Source organism: Helicoverpa zea, chromosome 3 (assembly GCF_022581195.2).
Source record: "Helicoverpa zea isolate HzStark_Cry1AcR chromosome 3, ilHelZeax1.1, whole genome shotgun sequence".
Lineage (NCBI taxonomy): Eukaryota > Metazoa > Arthropoda > Insecta > Lepidoptera > Noctuidae > Helicoverpa > Helicoverpa zea.
Genome location: NC_061454.1, coordinates 1,325,725 through 1,344,136, shown reverse-complemented (window position 1 = coordinate 1,344,136; position 18,412 = coordinate 1,325,725). Strand labels below are relative to the sequence as shown.

Genomic DNA, 18,412 nt, shown 5'->3' with positions numbered 1-18,412 from the left:
CGATTCACTTGTTATTCAATTTTTACATTATAAACTTAGCAGAATCGGGCCCCTGATGTACCTACCTTAGTAGTTTTAAATGCTCAAAAATTAGACATTATGTTTTGTAGTGTAGGACGTCCTCAGGCACGGTGGAGTGATGACTTGCGCAAGACGGCTGGCAGGAGCTGGATGCGAGAAGCCGAAAATCGATCTCAGTGGCGTGCACTTGGAGAGGCCTATGTCCAGCAGTGGACTGCGATAGGCTGATGATGAAAACCCAGTGTTCAAGAGACAATAAATCTTTCGTTAGCTAGCTAAATCGTTTACAAAAGAACCTCATCCAAGTCGGTTTATTCGTTTAAGAGCTATGGTTACACAGACAAACTCTGCACACTTAGAAGTCAAACTTATAATATACATAACACCCCTCCGTTTGCATCGGGGGCTAAAAATACTTACCTTGAACAATAATATTATCCAATAGATTATAAAACGTTTCCATTAATTGATTGACGGAAGTCTTAGGGTAATTAGGTATCGCGTGACATTGTCTGGACACAGTTATAAGACTTGAATGCGACCTTGCTCCTCAGATTATTTTCCAAGTTCAAGCTCATTATAGCATGTAGTTAACTGAATAATATATGCGCTTTCATACAAGTTTTTACCTAAATAAACAAAATGTTGTAAATTACATACATAAATACTAGACAAAAAACAAATATTTAGTCACAAAAATATAATTATTATTTTATTATCTTCCAGTGGAATGTAAATAGAAATCTTTCAACCACTGGACCGTAAAAATTCCAAAACTAAAATGGCAACCCAAGACCAAGCTGTCAAGTCAATAAAAAAAACGAAAATGTCAAATCTGTAAACAAGAAATCGTGGATGTTTGTTTTTTAACGGAATCTTATGTGAAATAATCAATAAATAACGTTTATTACTGAGTAAGAAGTTCATTAAAGTTATTTTAGATGACTCTTGGACGTAAATACCAGCAATCTTCCGGGTAAATGGTTCTCCTGCCCTTGTAGCGCTGTCCCTGGTTGGCGATGCATGAACGGTCTTTATCGTTTATAAATACGGCAAAAATTGATTTTTCCCTATTTATAGGAATGCTGGGGAGGCTCGTAAGGTGTATTCTAACCAGTCGAAGGTCGGGACTCTATCTGGTTGCTCGTCTTCTGTAAGTTATCCTACTAAAACTGTATATATTAAATCTTAACACATAATCTTTATGAATCACCCTTTCCCTGTCCTTATTTGTGGTGCATGCTTTGAATAGTTTACTAATTGATTGCTGGTATTCTAGCCACCGTTACTTCATACTAATATGTTAATCTATTTGCCAATACTTGAGCTATTGTCTCAACTCAGGTTTCATAATCCAGGTAAAGTGTAAGTACTAACATTTTATTTATTCACAAGTGTGTTATATGTATATTCAAAGTTTTTCGAAAATTATAAGGTAAGTTATAGCATGTCTAAATAACAGCACCTGCTTTCTTATTCTTGAGATGAATCTACAGTTCTAATTTAACTTATGTAAAGAGAAAGTTTATGCTGGAGTACTTCATTGTGATTTTGAATTTGTTGAATGATATTGTTTGTGTTTAATTATGTGTCCATTATAATTCTTAGAAGCACTCTTATCTGAATACATAGCAGTGCCGGATTTATATTTTTAAAGAGTGTCGGATACTTTATTTCCGTTGCCCCATGTACAAACCTTACAAATAATAATTTTCGATATTTGTTGTAAATTCGGCCAAAAATACCTTTTTTTTTACTTTTATTTATTTATTTATTTTTATTTTAAGAAGGCTTACAGACTAATACAATAATAGTTTACAATATACAATAATCATATCGCTAATGACAAGCCTCCACAGATAATAGACACATGTCGATAACAATAAGTATCTATCCAATGTTGCGTGCCAAGTGATTCAAGTATTATAAAGAAAAAAGAAAAATGTTTCGTTATAGAGTTTTACCTATCCAAAAAATGAGTCAGCTATAAGTCGTCTGACTGTATTTGTTTTAGTACAGAATAAGTCTATATCAAGTTCCCGCGCCAATTTGTTAAACTTATTAGCACTTCTCAAGAAAAAGGAATTATGTCTATAATTAGTCATTGCAAAAGGTATATCCAATAGTGGTTGTTGACGGAGTTCTACTTTATTGGTACGTAGTGTTAATTTGGATAGCAAATCAGGACAGTCAATAGAACCATTTGCAATATTAAGTAAAAAACATATATCATTAATTTCACGTCTCAGGTAAAGAGGTAGAAAGTGATACCTTTTGCAACGATGGATGTAATCTTCTGAGTACTGCTGCGCCTTAAAATCAAGATATCGCATAAACTTCCTCTGGACCCTCTCAATACCAGTTCTGTGTTTATCTTCTGAAATCTGCCGCCCCTGTGATGCTGCCACCCCTAGACCACCTGATACATAGAACACATCACACTCTCTTTGCACCGAAGAGAAATTATCCATAAATCAAACATGAAACTATATTATTTCAATTTTATTAACCACTCTCATATATAATCGTGATTATATGACAATAAAACTCCTTTATTACTGAGATGGCTGCAGCTGCACGCCAGCGCCTGTACATATTGTGACATATAATAATAATGGACATCTTATGATATTTACTTTGGACATTTTTGTACTTTTCTTTGACTTTTAATTTATAAATTCAATTTCACTAACTAAAATAATTTTCCATGTAACTCTGACATTTGTAGTGTAAACAGTGTAATACTTTAAAAAATAAAATGATTTTTATTTATTTTATTTAAAAAAAATCAATTGTGTCTCGCTTGTATGTGCGCTCTGGTAAATAACAGGTTTATGACTTGTGTTTTCACATGTGGAACTACTCAGTGCACCCGGATAAAAAGTTTTACTTAAAAAATGGGCTATGTTACACTGAAAGAATTTTTCAGACAAACAAATAAACTCTAGATCCAAACTAATATTATAAATGCGAAAGTAACTCTGTCTGTCTGTCTGTCTGTCTTTCTGTCTGTCTGTCTGTCTGTCTGTCTGTCTGTCTGTCTTTTCTTCACGCCTAAACTACTGAACCGATTTGTGTGAAATTTGGTACAGACATAGTTTGAAACTTGAGAAAGGACATAGGATAGTTTTTATTACAAAAAAAATAAAAATAAAATTATTCCGGACATATAGCGCCATCTATTGGTCAAATCAAAAATCTGCTGGTAGTCACTATTCCACGCGAACGAAGTTGCGGGCAAAAGCTAGTTTATAATATTAGCATAGAGCGACACATATTTTTGTAATAATATAGGTAAAAAATGTGTATGCCGATTAAACATGTATGAATCTGATTATATTTAATTTCAACTCTATGTAACCATACTTCTCTTTTGTAAACATATACCCTCCCATGTTTTAACAAAATAAATTATCTTAATCCTGTCGTATAACTGCAGATACAATTGATTGAGATACAATTGATTTTCTATTGTTTTATAATTAGCAACATACAAACAGTTAATTACTACAATATAAGGAAGTATATCTATAGGCTAGCATCCTACCTGTTGGATATAACAGACAGGATACCAGCAAGGCCGGCCTCATTGCTAATAATAATTAAAAGTCTACAATTTATACTGTAGTGAGAAAACAGGTAGTAACTTAATTGTGTCCTTTTCCTTATTTAAAACTGATGAATGAATGAATGTATTTATTTGATAGAATATGAAAAAGAATGGTTATCATCATCGTTTATGATCAAAATAGAGATTTTGATGTCATGCTAGTCTTGCCGTGAAAGCTAGACATATTATGTATATTAGTCAATTTATCAGTAGTACTTATTCTTTCTAGCGGTCAGACTGGAAAGAATAATTTGATAAACCATACTTATGATGTCCTCCTAGCCGATTATCGGCTACGGCGGCTGTTCTCATGTAAGGAGATTAGCCAACTGCGCAGGACATATTATAGTGCACAAGCATTTGCGCAGACACAGGTGCACTCCCTATTCCTTCACTCTCATAGCCCGATGGGACGGCAATCCGACACGACCGGAAAGAGATCAGGCGCAGGACCGACATTTACGTGCTCTCCGATGCACGGGTGAATCAATCACCAACTTCCAGGCTTCGGGCTGCTTTGTGAAAGTCTTCTAAAACCCACAAAGCGATTTCGACCCGACTCGGGAATCGAACCCGAGACCTCGTGCTCAGCAGCCACACTTGCGACAACTAGACCAACGAGGCAGTTATATCCATACTTATATTACACAGCTAGAGAGTTTATTAATTTGCTTGAATGTTAGGAACTGTTGTATTTTTATATGTAGGTATGTTCAGATTATTTTTCCATGTTCCAAAATATACATATGTAAATATGTGTATAATACTTGTGGTTTACTATGTATATAATATTTTTTTATCCCTCAACTCCACCCAGATATCACTGTGCGACATGATAGAACCGCCGGACTACGAGGAGGTATGCGACCGGCTGATGGGGGAGCGCGACCCCCTCGCCTACCCCGCGGTCGACATGGAGCTGTGCAACGTGCCGCGACGCATCCGGACCATCGCGCACGTGCTGCCTGATGAAGACCTGTAAGTGGAGATGTGAAACTAGTCTATTACACCAGATATCTGTAAGTGGGGTGTAGATTTTATAATAGGTGCAGAAGAGATTGGTGTCAACTGATGTATGAAGCTGTTAAATGATGCAGTCCTTGTTTGTTCCGTGTGGTTTTTAACACGATTTTTTTGTCACTCAGGGCAAAAGCTCCAATGTTCGTCCGCGACTGCATCCGCTGCTACACCACAGACTACACAGTGGTGGAGTACAAGCACCGAGCGTACTCCGGCTCCATGTGTGGACGGGAGCGACTGGGCGAGCGCCTGGAGCGGCTGCACGCCGGCCCGCGCCATCAGTACGAGGTGGACGCAGAGCCCAGTGCGGCGAGTGAGGAGCCGCAGGTACGTTGTGTGTGTGGAGTGCAGCACCGCGACACTCGGGCTCCATGTGCGGGCGGGAGCGGCTGCACCATCAGTACGAGGTGGACGCAGAGCCCAGTGCGGCGAGTGAGGAGCCGCAGGTACGTTCTGTGTGTGGAGTGCAGCACCGCGACACTCGGGCTCCATGTGCGGGCGGGAGCGGCTGCACCATCAGTACGAGGTGGACGCAGAGCCCAGTGCGGCGAGTGAGGAGCCGCAGGTACGTTGTGTGTGTGGAGTGCAGCACCGCGACACTCGGGCTCCATGTGCGGGCGGGAGCGGCTGCACCATCAGTACGAGGTGGACGCAGAGCCCAGTGCGGCGAGTGAGGAGCCGCAGGTACGTTGTGTGTGTGGAGTGCAGCACCGCGACACTCGGGCTCCATGTGCGGGCGGGAGCGGCTGCACCATCAGTACGAGGTGGACGCAGAGCCCAGTGCGGCGAGTGAGGAGCCGCAGGTACGTTCTGTGTGTGGAGTGCAGCACCGCGACACTCGGGCTCCATGTGCGGGAGCGAGGTTTAAATATCGTAGCTGGAGTCTTGGCCATACCCCTCAAAAAATTTACTTCAATCAAACGACCAAAGAATTTACATTGCCTTTAATGTCAAGCTTCCCATATTTGCCAAGGCCTGAAATGAGTATTCCTATATTAAGAAAACGCTCCCTGTCCCTATACCATGCCTAAAAACCAAACAATATCATAAATAATTTCTCCATTCTCGCAGTCTGAATCTCAACCATCAAGCGGACGTCAATCGGTAGCGTCTATGTCGTCATCGTCCTCCTGCAACGAGACCCTCACTCCTCGCGGCTCCTGGGCCAGCCTGGACCTCAGGAGCTCCTCCTCAGACCCTCTGCTGCCTGACCTGTTTGAGAGGAAGCCACCGGAACAGGTTGATGCTGTTAATGAGGCTAGGAGGTAAGTGAAGACTCTAAAAATATTAAAGAAAGTTTATTTGCTAGATACTTGTATAAAGTTGTTTACTTCAGGTTGGTTATTAAAGTATTTTTGCATTTACTTTTGCAGCGAAGATTTGAGGTAACAAACTCCCGAAAAGTCATTGTATTGTAAAAGCTGTCTTATGTCTGTACCGTTCCTTTTGTTATCTTACTCTTTAAATAGCACTTGAATAATAAATTACTTGCAAACAAATGTCTACGACTGTCGTCTATAATGTGATTCTCAGACGGCACAGCCTACCAAGGTTGGCGCAAGACTGATCTATAAAATCCGCTCAAATCTATCACATGAACCACGCCCGCTGCGGAATCCGCAGATGTCGTTTGTAACCCGTCTTATTAAATGTTCCCCATATTTGGTGTCAACCTGCCTTGAAATCTCTCAACAGGGCAAAAATGTACTAAATAACAGTTAATCATATCCTACGTGAATTGTCGTGCACGATTGTCTCTTCCTGACCATTTTCTTTACCTACCACAACTCTATGCAAACTACCAGTATTTTTGGCCTTCATCACTTCTCCCCCACTCATACATGAGCACCAAACTTTGCCACTAGGTTGGAGAACCGTCAGGCTGACCTGCTGGGACTGTATACTCCATACTTGGACGAGGAGGAGGCGGTGGAGCGTCGCCTGCCAGCTGACATGCCTAGCGAGATCATGGGACATCGCATACTGGTCGTCTGTCATCAGTTGAAGTGAGTTTTTGGGATATTTTGGTATTTTTGCTGTAGTCTAGATGATTTTATAGAATAATAGTGAAATAGTGAACTTATCAATTTATAAATTTACCTTAATTTAGCCAAAATAAAATTTTATGTTATGTAAATGGGTAATTAATGTTGTGTAAAGTTTTTATGAATTTATTCATCGCAAAACTAAAGACATGTTTGACGTTTCGACAGCTTTAGTAGAAAAATTGACAAACCACCATATTTACTGCTCAGATCCAAGTTAACTGATGATTAAAGCTGGCTCTAAATTTATAATTCTTCTAGGCTGGAACTGGACGTAGAACCACTCTTCGCATCAATGGCACTCTACGACGCCAAAGAAAAGAAGAAGATATCAGAGAACTTCTACTTCAACCTGAACTCCGAGTGCACGAGACAGATGCTGGCCTCCCACGTCCCTCACGCGGACCTCTCGACCCTCAGCCGGAGTGCCGTCTTCGATATCCTCAACCCTTCACCAGATATCTTCCTGGTGGTGAGAGTGGAGAAGGTCTTGCAGGGCGATGTTAATGAGTGCGTTGAGCCTTATATTAAGGATGATAAGGTTGGTTTTTGATTGCTTTTCTGTTCGATTATGCTTTTTAGTCGTTAAGTTTTAGGTATTTATACACATACATTTAAAGTATTGCCCGAAATATAAAAAAATAAGGCTTATGTTTAACTGATCACCAGATATAGTAACAAATAGCAGACAAAAATAGTAAATGATCACCAAAATGAAACTCGCATTTTAATGTAAAACTATAACCAAAGTTTTAACACTTTGCTATCCTATTTAAGTGAAATTACTCCAAAATAAATCATGCGTAAGCCAAAAATAGTAAATGATCACCAAAATTAGACCACCATTTTAAAGTAAGATTATAACCAAAGTTTTTAAATTCTGCTATCCTATTTAAGCAAAATGAGTCCAAATAAATCATTGTTATCCCAAAAGTAGTAAATGATCACCAAAAGTAGTAAATGATCATCAAAATTATACCAGCGTTTTAATATAAAATGATAATCAAAGTTTTTACATCTTGCTATCCTGTTTAAGTAAACTGACTCCAAAAAAATAAGTTCGGCCTGATACAATAAATTTTATAACATTATGGGGACCCTTTTCCTGCACTAGGGTGGAAAATTGTCTATTGCATGCCTCTAAACAGTGCGATAAGAGTGTGTTTTCGAGGGAGTGTATTGAGAAACACATTCTTCTTCTTCTTTCTCCTGTCCTGTTCCCAATTTTACTTGGGGTCGGCGCAATAAGTCATTTTCTTCCATTTTCCCCTTTCACTCGTCATACTGACACTCATGCATGCATTGCAAGCCGGACACATAACTTAATATGGCATCATAATACTTTATTTGGTAATAAGCCTACATTTTATGGCAATCACAGTGACTTATTTAGGCAAAAATAATACATTAATTTGGTCGTCAAGAGTTGGTGATCATTTACTAAATTTGGTGGTCGAATACAATTTAAAGTGAAGTCGTAACTAAAATAGCTGGCACTATTACATTTTTAGACTTTATTTTTCTGGTGTTCAGTAGATATTTCTGGTTACAAAACTAAGGGTATCAAAGCATTTTATGGTGGTCATTATATTTGTTCCCAAAAAATAAGGCCTTATCTTTGGCGTGCCAAGAATTCAATAAGGAAATATTTGAGTATATTTGAGTATTTATAACGTAATTCATATACATAAGTATATGTACATAATATTTTACAGAAATGAGTCCTTCATCCCGTAAGCAGCAGATACATAATTATGGCACCTTATTCCTCCTTCTTTCCCTTAATCCATCATCATCCTCCGAGCCTTTTTCTCAACTATCTTGGGTTCGGCTTCCATCCCTTCTTTCCCCTAGTATGACGACAATTTAAATAATTATTTTTTGCCAGTCTGCAGCAGTCTGCAGCAATCTTTATTTTAAACTGACTTCCCAAAAAGGTGGAACAAAAACAATCATTTTTTTAAGGCACCTTTATAGTGTTCTTAGAAGTCGGTTTAATTATTTTTGTATGTTTTTTTTTATCATTACAATCGCTCTACCATTCTACCATTTGACCTAGAACCGCGAAAAAGTCCGGTCCGGTGCTGCAGCAGCATGCGCCCGGCTCGGCAAGTACCGCATGCCGCTCGCCTGGAGTGCTGTCTCCCTGCTCAACATCCTCAGCGGCTCCAACAGCCTCGAGAGAGACCAGGATAAGGACAGCCTCAACAACTGTCCTAATACTAACAGCTTGGGTATGTTCACCAAATAAAAATGTCCGAAAAGTCGACATAATAGTGATCCAAGAGCAAGCAAGAAGTAATGTAGTGTTCTGCTGATGCTTCAAGATCCTTGAATAGGCTAGAGTGACCAGGATAAGGACAGTTGAATAACTGTGCTAACACTAATAGCTTGGGTAAGTTTACCATATACAAATGGGGGAAAAAGTCCGGTCCGGTGCTGCAGCAGCATGCGCCCGGCTCGGCAAGTACCGCATGCCGCTCGCCTGGAGTGCTGTCTCCCTGCTCAACATCCTCAGCGGCTCCAACAGCCTCGAGAGAGACCAGGATAAGGACAGCCTCAACAACTGTCCTAACACTAACAGCTTGGGTAAGTACACCATTTAGGAACTACATGCGCCAAAGCTAGATTTAGCAGTGCTTTAAAAGTTCTTGAATAGTTTGGAGAGACCAGGATAATGACAACAGACAACAATTTGTGTAAGTCAGCAAAACTCTATGAAATTCACTAATACAATGTAGACATTACGATGCTGACTCCTGCAGTTATGCCATCTCCAATATGTTTGTAGGTAACACTATATGATGATTGTTTCTTTATAGCTATTCAGTTGTATATTTTACTGCAAGTTCTGTCGATTTTACATTAACAAGGCGTCCAAGGAATCATCAATTTAATCAGCTTATCGTGTAAATAATTATTTACCCGATTAATCGTGAAACAAAATATTCCTTTTTATTTGTTATAGCAGATCAATTGGCTTTACGTATTTATTGTGTTTCATATGGATTGGTATTAGAAAATAATTCAAAATTATCTTCAATTTCCACGCTGACCTGGGAACCAACGCAGAGGGAACTGGTAATAATTGGCTTATTTTACATCACTTTGTAGTGGTTGCAAAATTTCATTGTCACTTGATTTCATTTTCCCAGATCAACGTGATTTTATTTACATGTAGCAACCATATTCGATTAATTACTGACATCGATTGTTTTCACTTCACTTTGGTACCTGCTAAATCGTATTCTTAATTTGGACAAGGTACAGATTTTTCCCATCTCTTTAGGTTGACTAGTAGTTACTCAAATCAGGTACCCATATTACACGTGTAAATGTGTATTTTCATCATCCTTATCTACGCAATAAGCAACCTATTTACAGCTAACTTTCAAATGAAGTATCTGTCACAATTGGACGTAGTTATGCAGAAACGTTCCAACCCACTGTACGCGTAAATGCTTATATCTCAAATTAAACTTGAATTTGAGATATAAGCATTTACGCGTTTCAGTTGTATTCTTTTTTATTCTAACTAGTAAAGGTACTAGAGGTTTTATTGTTGAATTATATTGAGTTTAGATAACCATATGCTAAATTTTAGGCTGTTCAATCACAATAACTCGATTTCGGGTGACTTGTGGGTTGGAACGTTTCTGCATAACTACGTCCAATTTTTCTGTCTCTTTCTTCAAAATGTAGTTTCATTATCACTCATCTATACTAATCTATACTAATATTATAAAGAGGAAAACTTTGTTTGTTTTGGTTGTAATGAATAGGCTCAAAAACTACTGGACAGTTTTTTAAAAATTCTTTCACCCTTCGAAAGCTACATTATCCACGAGTAACATAGGCTATATTTTATCCCGGTACGGGCAGTAGTTACCGGTACGTAGGGACGCGGGTGAAACCGCGGGAAAACGGCTAGTAGGTTATATCTTACTTGAGCGGGTGAGTCATACTCGTAAATGTAGGTACAAGCACATTGTCTTTATACAGAGTGTGTCGTACCTAATCACATTAAATGAAATACGTTAATATACTGGTTAATATATGTCGATTAGCATAAAGAAAAAAAAATTACTCAATAAAAAATATTCAAACAAAGTAAATGGAATAAAAATAATATAAGAGTCAGTCATTACAAACAACGGAAATTCTTCCTTAAAAACTGACTACTGAGCTCTCCTGAGCATGTCCATATAAAAACTATGTGCATATAAATTAGACACACAATATGGCTATGAACTAACAAATAGTCTCATTCCCCCCCCCCCTCCTATGTGTCGCCTGGGGGGTTTGTTGCACCACTTCTTCTTCCCAGCAAAAACACGTATGTTTTGGGGGCTGTACATTTCTGACGTGCGAAAAGTGCTTGATGGAGTTTCTCGCCGGTTCTTCTACATGAGACCAACTTTTTGGAGACATGCAACTAGTTTGACGTCGAAAGAGCTTTTATAGACCTGATTGAAATAACATTTTTTTTTGACTTTCGACTTTGCTGTTTTCAGCAAAGTTTGAATACACGATTTTTAATTTCGATTTTCCTATCAGACCGTAAGGCGTCGTCCAGCAGCCTGGAGCAGCTGCGTCGTCGCGCGGGCGAGGTGGGCGGCTCGCTGACGCGCAAGGGCTCCATCGAGCGCCGCGCGCCCGCGCACCACGCGGACGACCTCGCCACCATGCTCGACAGCTTCAAGCCCATCGTCATCACTGTCACTAGCTTCTTCAAGCAGGTAACTACCTCGTTGGTCTAGCTGTCAACAGCTCAAGAATCTTTCACAAAGCAGCCCGGAACTTGGAAGTTATTGTCGGCTTCCAGTCTAACCAGATTCAGCTAAGTACCAGTGCTTTACAAGGAGCGACTGCCTATTTGACCTCCTCAACCCAGTTACCCAAGCAACCCGATACCCCTTGGTTAGACTGGTGTCAGATTTACTGGCTTCTGAATACCCGTAACGACTGTCAAGGATGTTCTATGACAGCCGGGATCTAAAGTATAACGTGCCATCCGAAACACAGTAATTAGTGTCTAAAATAGGTAAGATTGTAAGATTAGTTCTAAGTATTAGAAAGTACATACAAACTTAGACAAGTTGCATTGGTACTTACCTGACCTGGAAACGAACCCGCGCCCTCATACTTGAGAGGTTGGTTCTTTACCCACTAGGCCACTACGACTTAAAAAAATAATGCCTTACATTCTCTAGGAAACCGACAAACTTCGCGATGAAGACTTGTACAAATTCCTCGCCGAAATCAAGCGCCCCAGCTCAGCTCCGAAAAAGCTAAAATGCATTCCTGGAACTCTGAAGATTGAGGTGTCTCCATGTCCTGAGGAATTGAAGAACGGACTCACTCCTGAGCTGGCTAAGTTGCATCCTTATGGAGGTGAGTTAGAGTTCGAATTGGATTGATGCTGATCTTTGAGATGTGAGAGCTATTGTCGACCTTTTTTAAATGGCAATACGAAAGCAGTTGACGATATTCATAGTTCAAAGTCAATAGTAACATGGGCTACATAAACTCAGCTTAATTTAATTAACTTCTTTTGGAACCGGACATACTTAACTGGTTTTATATTCGTACAAAATAACTATTTGTTTGTGGATCCTTTATTGTGGTACACTTGTATGAAGAAAATTTTTATCCAAGATTTAAATTCAGGAAATAACAATCGAAAATTTCACGTGGATATTCGGTGCAATAAATATGAGAACTTTGTTTAATCCACCACAAGAGTACTTTGTCGTACAAGAAAATAACGATATGCGAATATAAACAATATGTTCATTTATTTTACTTTTATTTATTTGTGCAACATTCAACCAAAATCCCCATACAATTCTTCACAGATGACAACGTACGTCCATGTAAAGAAATATTATCGTTCCCGACGCATGCGCCGGCGATGCCTCACTATCAGTACCGCAACCTGCTCTACTTGTCAGTGAAGGAGATCAATCTGAACGCATACACTTCACGAGCTGGCTCCGCTAGGAATATTACTGTGAGTTAACTATGAGCATTATTTAACTTGAACTAACTTGTTCTTAAATATGTGTTATATCTTTAGAGGATATACTGGTGCCAATCAAAGTCCCGAATGTTTCAAATATACATTTAATTAAAACACGAGATGTTACACGTACAATGTGTCAAGGGCAAGTGCCCGATGACATTTCATTTTGTATGAGAATAAACAAACGCCTACATAGAACATTGATGCTACGACCGAGCGCAACTAGCTGCTATTAACTTTCTTGAAGGCGTTCTGCGCCTGAACATACTCCCGGCCATTGAAAGCTTGCTTTCAATAACCCTTTAGTTCCTCCGCGGTGGGTAGCCTGCAGAGCCGTACTAGCGAGCGCCGCACGTTGCCCCTGTTGGTGAGAATGTCTGCTACTCGGGAAATTCCATCAGGGCCGGATATGAGTCGTGTAACTCGGCCGAGTCTCCAGGCAAGTGGCGATGCGTTGTCGTCAGCCAAGAGTACCTACCATGTCTCCGATATCGAGCTTTGATGAGCTCGCCTTCCATTTAGTCCTCTGCTGCAATTCAGACAGATACTCCCGCTGCCATCTCTTCCAAAAATGACGGTGCGTCCTTTCCAGCCGTTCATAGCGTCGTAGCTGGCTTTCCTTGACATCCTCCAGTGTTGGTGTTGGCAGAGCAGTCAACGGTCTTCCAATAATGAAGTGCCCTGGCGAGAGAGGGAGGAGGTCATTAGGATTGGAAGAGAGAGGACACAAGGGGCGGCTGTTGAGAATAGCCTCCACTTGTGCAAACAAAGTTGAAATCTCTTCAAATGTGAAGTGACTGTCGCCTATAACGCGTCTTATAAAATACTTCGCCGATTTGACACCGGCTTCCCATATGCCACCGAAATGAGGAGTGTAAGCCGGGATGAATTTAAATTTAATTGACTGCTGACTTGCAAAATGATACAAAGGCTCCTGGATTTCCGCTAAGAATGATCCTATTTCTTTCGCGGCGGCCACAAAGTTGGCTCCGTTATCGCTGAATATTTCAGCTGGTTTGCCCCGACGACCAATAAACCGTCGAAGTGTCATTATGAATGCATCCTTTGACAAATCGCTGACAGCTTCCAGGTGAATACACTTGTACCGTAAACATACAAAAAGACACAAATAACATTTAATTACGCGACTACCGCGTCCCTTACGATTTACAATATAAAAAGGTCCAGCAAAGTCTAGGCCAACGGATAAAAAAGGATAATCAGGCGTGATGCGTTGAGATGGCAGATTACCCATCTTGGGTTGCAACGTTATGCCGCGTAGCCGCCTGCATCGTGCGCAATTGTTAACGGTGCGCCTTGCAAGGTTCCTACCATTAATAGGCCACACTGTTTCACGCACAACAGCCAACAATAACTGTGGTCCCGCATGCATGTGATTTAGGTGTTCCCTTTTAAAGTATAACTTAGTTAATCTATGAGATGCGTGAAGTAAAATGGGGTGCTTCTTTTCAAACGACTGCGCCGACGCATCGAGTCGACCACCAACCCGAATAAGTTTGCATTCATCTAAAAAAGGTGACAACGATAGTAACTTACTATTATTATTTAAAGGCTTGTCTTTCAATAACAAGTCGTACTCATTAGTAAATAACTGAACCTGAGCGATAACGCATAATGAATAGAATGACTCACGCAACTCTTTAACGGACAACACACCTAAGCGTTTCTTATCTTTATTTTTAAGATTAAATAAAAATCTACGTATATAAGCGAATACTCGCTGTAACTTTGTGAAACTTGAATATTTATCAAAATCAATTATTGATTCACTAATTATTGCCGAGTGTACCTTCAATTCCGGTAGAATGTCTGGCTCATTGGCGTTTAACTTAGGCCATTCGGACTCATTTAGGAGTAGAAAGCTAGGCCCCGTCCACCACAGTGCCATTGATGTAAATGGTTTTGCGTCCACACCCCTTGAAATTAAGTCAGCCGGGTTAGACTGCGTTGGAACATATCGCCACGCTGAAGACGACGTTAACTCCCTTATTTCTGTGACGCGGTTAGCTACATACACCTTTAGCTTACTGGCGTCGCAGCGCATCCAGCACAATACCACAGATGAGTCACACCAGTGCACCAGTTTAGCGGGTTTACGCCGAAGTGAATCGAGTACTGCTCGTGTTAGTTTAGCGGCGAGTAAGGCTGCACAGAGTTCGAGGCGCGGTATTGTAGTGGGTTTTAATGGCGCCACTTTCGACTTTGCACACAGCAATCGGACGGTGACGTCACCGTTCATATTTATGCACCGCATATAAATGCATGCTCCGTACGCGAGTTTTGAAGCGTCGCTAAACGAATGTAGTTCAATACATTGTGGAGATTCACCCAAAACTAACCTAGGCACTTGTAAATTGGACAAATATTTTATGCTTTCGGAAAACTTATTCCAGTCGTTTTTTATCGCATCCGGGACCGGCTGATCCCAATCTAACTTTAGCTGCCAAAGTTTTTGCAGCATTATTTTAGGGTTTACTACGACCGGACTTAATATGCCTAATGGGTCAAATATTTTAAAAGCGTTTGACATGATTAGGCGTTTTGTTATAGTTTGACTATCATCACTTGAAAAACCCTTTATAGGAAAATGTAACACATCACTAGAAGGTGTCCAACCCAACCCTAGGGTGCTTATGGATTCGCTAAAAAGTAACTTATCTTGTTCATTTACAATAACATTATTAAAGATAGAGGAATTATTTGTTTTAAATTTTCTTAAATGAAAACAAGCTGATTGTAAAGCTTGAGTTACAGACCTATGAATGTACACTAACTCCTGGGCGTCATCGGATCCAGTTATGAGGTCATCTACGTAGAAGTCCCGTTGGATGATGTCCTTTATACGCACATCGTCCTGCTGCTGACCAATCTGCCATAAACAGCGAGTACTCAAATAACTTGCACTGGCCGTTCCATAGGTTACGGTATTGAGCTCCAGAGTCTTGATGGGTTCAGATTCTGTTTCTCTCCATAAAATACGCTGCAGGTGTCTGTCATCCTCATGCAGCAGTACCTGGCGAAACATTTTTTCTACATCGCCCGTGAGTAGGTATTTATACTGTCTAGAACGTATCAGTATGGAAAATAGATTATCCTGCACGTTGGGACCTACCATCAATATGTCATTTAGTGAATAGCCGGAAGATGACGGTGCTGAACCATCGAATACCACCCGAAGCTTGGTGGTTTCGCTTTCTTGTTTCAGAACCGCGTGATGACAAAGATAATAACTCGAAGTTAATGCACAATTAACGTCTACCACTGATAAATGACCCAAATCCGCATATTCTTTTAAAAAATTAGCGTATTCTGATTTTAACGTGGGATTTCGTCCTAACCTCTTTTCCAAATTTAAAAAGCGTTTTTTAGCTAACTTGTATGTATCGCCCAAGCAGTCTGCGCTATCTTTAAGTGGCAACTTCACACAAAATCTGCCTGTATTAGTTCTCGTTGTGTGAGCGAGAAAATGTCTTTCACATTCGTTTTCATTTATTATTGGTTTGGCAGGTATTTCTTCCAGCTCCCAGAATTTTGTTAAAAGCTTGTCAACACTATCATTATCCTTATAAATTACACCATGATTACAGTGTACCCTTTTGTCAGGTGTCACTGCTTGAATGGGACCGGACACTATCCAACCTAATTGCGAACTTCTCAGCTTTGGATTATTGATTCCTAATGAGATTTGTTCGTTTCCTAAAATATCCCAAAATAAATCAGCACCTATCAATATATCTATACAGGCTGGCTTATAAAACATGGGGTCAGCTAACGAAATATTATCAGGTAGCTGCAATAAGCTGATGTCGATGGGAAACTTTGGTAATCGCCCTGTCAGCTCCTTTAGAACCAAACATGAACAAGAAATATTAAATGAACTATTGATTGACTGTAGTTTAATATTACAGCTTTCATTAACCTTGTTGTTTGGCGTGTTTCCTATGCCAATGACCTTTAGAGTGTCAATGGGAAAAGATTTTAATGCTAATCTGACCTTAAGGGATTCAGTAATAAATGATGATTGACTACCGCAGTCTAAAAGCGCACGAACCTTGATCTTTTGCCCATCAAGTGGATTCAATGCCTCGACTACGGCAGTTTATAATATAATTTGATTAGTATTTTTGTTACAATAAGCGGATACAACCTCCCCCTGCTCCTCGACGGAGACGAGCTGACCTACTAACGCTGGCGGCCGATGCAGCAAGCTGTTATGTTTCTCAGTGCAACCCGGTTCCTGGCAACTTCTTAAGCGACAGTCATTGACAGAGTGACCCTGTCTTAAACAATTCGTACATAGTTTGTACTTTAAGACATCGTTCATTCTTTCGTCAATACTTTTAGCCTTGAATGTTGGGCAGTCATAAATTCTATGACGCTGATCACAAATTATGCATGAAAATCCAGGCTGTGCCTTGTTTTTATTATGGCTAGTGGTTGCAAACGATTTAACTACGCTATTCGAATTATGTCTTTGATTATATTTTTGAAAATGATGAATTTGATTATTATTATTTTTAGTTGACCGCTGCGGATTGCTAGGCACTCTAGGAACACCAACGTTATCACTATGATTGTTATTACGACTTGTAGACTCAAGCACATTAGCACGGTCCGTAATAAATTTAAAAAACTGCTCTAAAGTCGGGGAGTCGTTCACCATAGTGCTACGATACTCCTCCCACTTGAGCAATGTTTGATTATCCAACTTACCCGAGACCATATATATAACTAAAACATCCCAATTATCAGTTGACTGTCCAAGACTGGCAAGAGCACGCAAATTTTTTGTAATATGATCAACCAAATATCTTAACGATTTTTCTGATTCACGTGGAAGCTGTTTTAAATGTACTAGTGAACTCAAATGGTGATTAATTAATATTCTATTGTTATTGTAGCGGCTACAGAGTAGTTTCCAAGCTTCACCATAATTTTTTGCCGAAACTTCAAAATTAGAAACGATTCTGGCTGCGTCACCTTGCAAATATGAATTTAGATAGTGAAATTTATTTATTTCAGGGATGCGCTCATTATTATGAATTAAACTTTCGAATGTATCTCTAAACTCTAACCAGCGGAAATATTCACCGTTAAATTTTGTGATTTGAATTTGAGGAAGCTTAAATTCTACATTGCGATGATGTTCGTCGTTACAACATGAAGCATTGTGAACGGAGCTACGCCTATTATCGCTTTCTTTTTTGCTCGAAAGTATGTCTAACAAGTTTTTAGCAGTGGCTATATTAATAACTATATCCTGCTCCATGCGATCACGTTCATCAATTTCCGCCGCAATATTCTCAGGATTTAAAACATCTATCTCACTCTGCAAGTCATCAACCCTAACAGACAAAGCCTCAAACTTGGCTAGCTTCAATCTTAATTCCGTTAATTGAATATCATTTAGTTCAGTTTCTTTGGAAATATTACTTAAATAATTTTTAAACTTTGTAATCTGTCCTTTGGCGGACGCTCGTTTAGTAACTAATTCTTTATAACGCTTGTTTTCAGACATTGTGAATCACCACTATGAAATTAACTTTAAACTTGGAAGTATTAAAACAATATAAATGAAAGAAAATGAATGGGCTCACGCTCCTCGTCTCGGTGTCACCTGCCGTACGGGAAGCCGGTCTGCGTCGCGCGCACAATCAGCTGATTGCTGCT

At 39.8% G+C, this 18,412-nt stretch overlaps 2 protein-coding genes across 2 annotated transcripts in view; one reads left to right on the top strand and one right to left on the bottom strand.

Moving 5' to 3' along the window:
- Positions 1-835: 835 nt before the first annotated feature.
- Positions 836-18,412, top strand: part of LOC124646223 (dedicator of cytokinesis protein 7) — a 48,503-nt gene continuing 30,926 nt past the window's right edge. The window contains exons 1-11 of the mRNA XM_047186330.1: positions 836-997; positions 1,102-1,174; positions 4,449-4,609; positions 4,777-4,978; positions 5,723-5,916; positions 6,517-6,657; positions 6,958-7,237; positions 8,756-8,930; positions 11,254-11,435; positions 11,910-12,090; positions 12,555-12,709. Coding sequence (XP_047042286.1) covers positions 963-997; positions 1,102-1,174; positions 4,449-4,609; positions 4,777-4,978; positions 5,723-5,916; positions 6,517-6,657; positions 6,958-7,237; positions 8,756-8,930; positions 11,254-11,435; positions 11,910-12,090; positions 12,555-12,709 — 1,779 coding nt within the window. The 5' untranslated portion in view covers positions 836-962. The remainder of the gene's footprint in view (positions 998-1,101; positions 1,175-4,448; positions 4,610-4,776; positions 4,979-5,722; positions 5,917-6,516; positions 6,658-6,957; positions 7,238-8,755; positions 8,931-11,253; positions 11,436-11,909; positions 12,091-12,554; positions 12,710-18,412) is intronic.
- LOC124646220 lies at positions 12,807-16,502 on the bottom strand. The gene is made up of 2 exons (XM_047186328.1): positions 14,532-16,502; positions 12,807-13,402 (listed from the first exon to the last, which is right to left on the bottom strand). The coding sequence occupies exons 1-2, from the start codon at positions 16,500-16,502 to the stop codon at positions 13,376-13,378; spliced, it is 1,998 nt and encodes a 665-aa protein (XP_047042284.1). The 3' UTR covers positions 12,807-13,375.

Bases quoted from the DNA above. Each gene is read 5' to 3' on its own strand.
- LOC124646220 (XM_047186328.1), bottom strand. From the start codon at position 16,502: ATGTTTTATAAGCCAGCCTGTATAGATATATTGATAGGTGCTGATTTA. The intron at 13,403-14,531 runs GTACACTCGGCA...CTCTCTCGCCAG, and splicing joins ACATTCTACCGGAATTGAAG to GGCACTTCATTATTGGAAGA.